The sequence below is a fragment of the Montipora foliosa genome, chromosome 5 (genome assembly GCF_036669935.1).
Source record: "Montipora foliosa isolate CH-2021 chromosome 5, ASM3666993v2, whole genome shotgun sequence".
Lineage (NCBI taxonomy): Eukaryota > Metazoa > Cnidaria > Anthozoa > Scleractinia > Acroporidae > Montipora > Montipora foliosa.
Genome location: NC_090873.1, coordinates 36,780,819 through 36,784,246, shown reverse-complemented (window position 1 = coordinate 36,784,246; position 3,428 = coordinate 36,780,819). Strand labels below are relative to the sequence as shown.

General features: G+C 37.9%; 1 protein-coding gene across 1 annotated transcript in view; it reads right to left on the bottom strand.

Moving 5' to 3' along the window:
* Positions 1–1,127: 1,127 nt before the first annotated feature.
* Positions 1,128–3,428, bottom strand: part of LOC138002674 (fibrillin-2-like) — a 98,503-nt gene continuing 96,202 nt past the window's right edge. The window contains exon 12 of the mRNA XM_068848674.1: positions 1,128–2,643. Within this exon, the coding sequence (XP_068704775.1) occupies positions 2,240–2,643 (404 nt within the window). The 3' untranslated portion in view covers positions 1,128–2,239. The remainder of the gene's footprint in view (positions 2,644–3,428) is intronic.

Genomic DNA, 3,428 nt, shown 5'->3' with positions numbered 1-3,428 from the left:
TATTTCAGATACTATTTTTATCTTCCACATGTGTCGTCATAGTTATGTACATGTCCTGTTCACATGCGAAGTCGTGTGGCCGTTTGTGTCATTAAAAATTTCATTTATGCTTGCTTCATGCTCCATGCAGTCTGACTGATATTTCTGCTTTGGGTGAGCTACGTTTTCTGGGACACAAACAATACTCCATTTGTTTGGGATATTTTGGCCAAACCCTGATGGGCTAGGCCGTTTATTGAAAATCAGCATGGCAACCTAGGAAATATCCAAATATAGAAGACATGATCCCAGCAAAGGTGAGGGGACACCCGCCATCCACAGGAAACTAAAAATAGGGAGGGTGGGGAGGGAAAATCAGTCAAGGTGACCACTTTTTTCGGTGCTTTTGAAATGAATATATAACAAGCAGAACATAACATGATACCACCAGCACTTGGAGATAAAATTCCTATCCCCGCGCGGTCAGTGTAATATCACCTATTTTTCTTTAATTCTTGCATTGGAATAATGCATACACATAAATGACAAACACCACAAATGCGCATTGTTTGTAGATATTTACTTGATGTTCCGTGCGATTTAACGTGGAAACAACACATTGCTAATGTGACTAGAAAAGTATCAAAGTCTATCTGCATACTTTACAAAGCAAGTTTTTGCCTTCCTACCTCCTCTTTGTGCACCTTGTATTTTAGCCAAGTTTATCCTGATCTTGTTTAGTGCATATCAGTATGGGGATCTACCTATCCTTCTAATCTAAATCGCATTTTTTTAACTTCAGAAAAAGGTTTTAAGAATCATATCAAGAAGCGCATTCCGGCGATGCTCATACTGAACCAATATTTAAGCAGCTGAAAATACTGAAACTCAGTGATATTTATCTATCTCAAATTGGCAAGTTTATGTTTTCTTTTTAGAAAGGCTTCCTTCCTGATGCATTCATTGAAATGTTATCGCTGACTAATGAAATTCATCATTATAATACTAGAAACTCCAATTAATGCCCTTTACTTATTTTCTTGTAGAACAAATATCCGACAATTTGCAATACGCTTTAAAGGACATAAATTGTTTAATTCCGAAAGTAAAGCCCCTCCCCCCCTCCCGAAAGTAACGGCCCACCCGAAAGTAGCGGCCCTTGGAATTTATTACTCAACTACAATAAAACACCGTATGATGTAACGTCTCAAGCAATACTTTTGATTTGATCGACGTACAATTTGATTTTAAAAGGTATTTAAAGTACTAACACAATTAACTGGAACAACCATTGCTTCAATCGCCCCACAGAACCACCATTTGAGGCCTTTTTTTGAATATGTAGTCAGTCTGCTTTATTAATACCCCTTAATTTCATGTCCTCTTTGTCTGAAACGACTGTGAATTGCAAACGTTTTTTGACCATCCAAAATTAACGGCTACCCGAAAGTAGCGGCCCCTTTTTCTTGCAAAAACCGAAAGCAACGGCGGCCGTTACTTTCGGAATTCCACAGTATGAAAAGTAAGTTTTCATTCGGGTCTTTTTCACATGATCTTTGCGGAAATTGTATTCTGTCTCTCAGCAAACCTAGAACAACCAGTTATGGTTTTCATTCTTTTTCTTACTTATCACCTAAGTTGTAAAATGTGGTACCTGATTTTATCCGTACAACTGAATTTACAGGTTTTAAGAGAAGAATCCAAGGGCGGATTTAAGTATATATTTGAGTAAAGATGAACTAGAAGCAAATATTGAAAATATTATCGGTATTTTCGACACATGTATGCGATGCTGGTCCATAAAAGGTTAACATTTCACACCTAAATTCTTGTTTGGATGTTTTTGAACTCTTTTTCACTGAAGACTCAAGAGGTGTGGCAGTCGTTAGTTATTCAGACCAACTTGTACGCAGAACAGAAAAGGGGGCCAACAGAAAGTTCTGTGTGGTACCCTGTTACAGTGAATGAAATTAAAGCCTCGCTAGTTTTTTTATGGGGCTTGTCACCAAACCAAGTATTATTTATAACTGGAGCAATGGGTCAGACCCTGTTTTGAGTTCTCCTTTCTTTAACCTCTGCGACAAACGAGTTGAGATTTAAGACGCATTTGGTGTTTGATATTTTTCTTTACAGTTGTGCGCGACATCAGAAACAGAAGGGAATTTTCTTTTTTCTATATTTAATATGTAAAGCTAAATAATTAGCCCATCTGGAAATGAATAGTTTGATGGCAAGGAGGAAGTGTAACTTCTGGGTAGCCTCAAAAGGGCTTCTGGCAGAGAGCAACTCGTTCCGAGTTGGAGCAAGGGAGATCATTCCATATCCCGTTGTCATAAGACAACATCTCCACACAATCCTCTCCTTCTCCACCGTTATTTGGTTCACCATCCATCCACCTCTGATAATATTCCTTCAGGGGAGTGTCATCCAGCCAATAGAACTTCTTGTCAGATCTTCTACGCAATCCTATCCAGGCATTTATTGGAGCGCTGTAGTTTTTCACCAAGTCGTAGAGGAAGTCGTTTTCATCTGGTGACTTGATTATGGTAAGGTCTGCTCCGAAATTCTGGCAAATCACTCGAGCATTGGAAAATGTTGCGGTAACTGCGACGCTGATATAATAGCACGATGTTATGTGCATCACAAAACCGGGTGGGCAAATAGCTGGCGAGAAGGTCAAAAGAAGATAACAAACTTAGTCATAAAAATTACAATGTCCTCGATTGTTATTGATTTAAAAAATTCCTACTTTCCACTAATTCACTTGCCAAGTTGTTATCGGACAGTTCAATAATCCCAATCGCATTTAAAGTTGTAGTTTAATTCAACCAATCACATTCAAAGTTGAAGTTAAATCAACCAATCATAACCTTGGTTTCAATCACCATAGAAGCAGGGTACAGACTCCTAAATTGGGGCTTTCTTTCTTTCTTTCAAGGGAACCTCCACTAAAACAACAAAATAACTTTAAACCACAGAACATAATGTTTACAATTGGAATTGCTCAATCTTTTTCCAATGAAAGCGTTTGTATTCGAGAAAAATAAATTCCAAAAACGCTTATTTTAGCTGTCAAATTTCCCGGGCGCCGCCATCTTGAATAATTGTGACGAAACTTGGTTGCCCTATTGTTCTGATACAAAGAGCGATTGTTCTGAAACAATAGGGCAACCAAGTTACGTCACAATTATTCAAGATGGCGGCGCCCGGGAAATTTGAAAGCCAAAATAAGCGTTTTTGGAATTTATTTTTCTCAAATACAAACGCTTTCATTGGAAAAAGATTGAGCAATTCCAATTGAAAACATTATGTTCTGTGGTTTAAAGTTATTTTGTTGTTTTAGTGGAGGTTCCCTTTCAGCGACATTAAACAATTTACGCCTCCGTTGTCAGTCTTTTAATGTAAATTTTCCCTTTCCTTCATAACTTGGTTCTTCTTTTTTTCTCGGA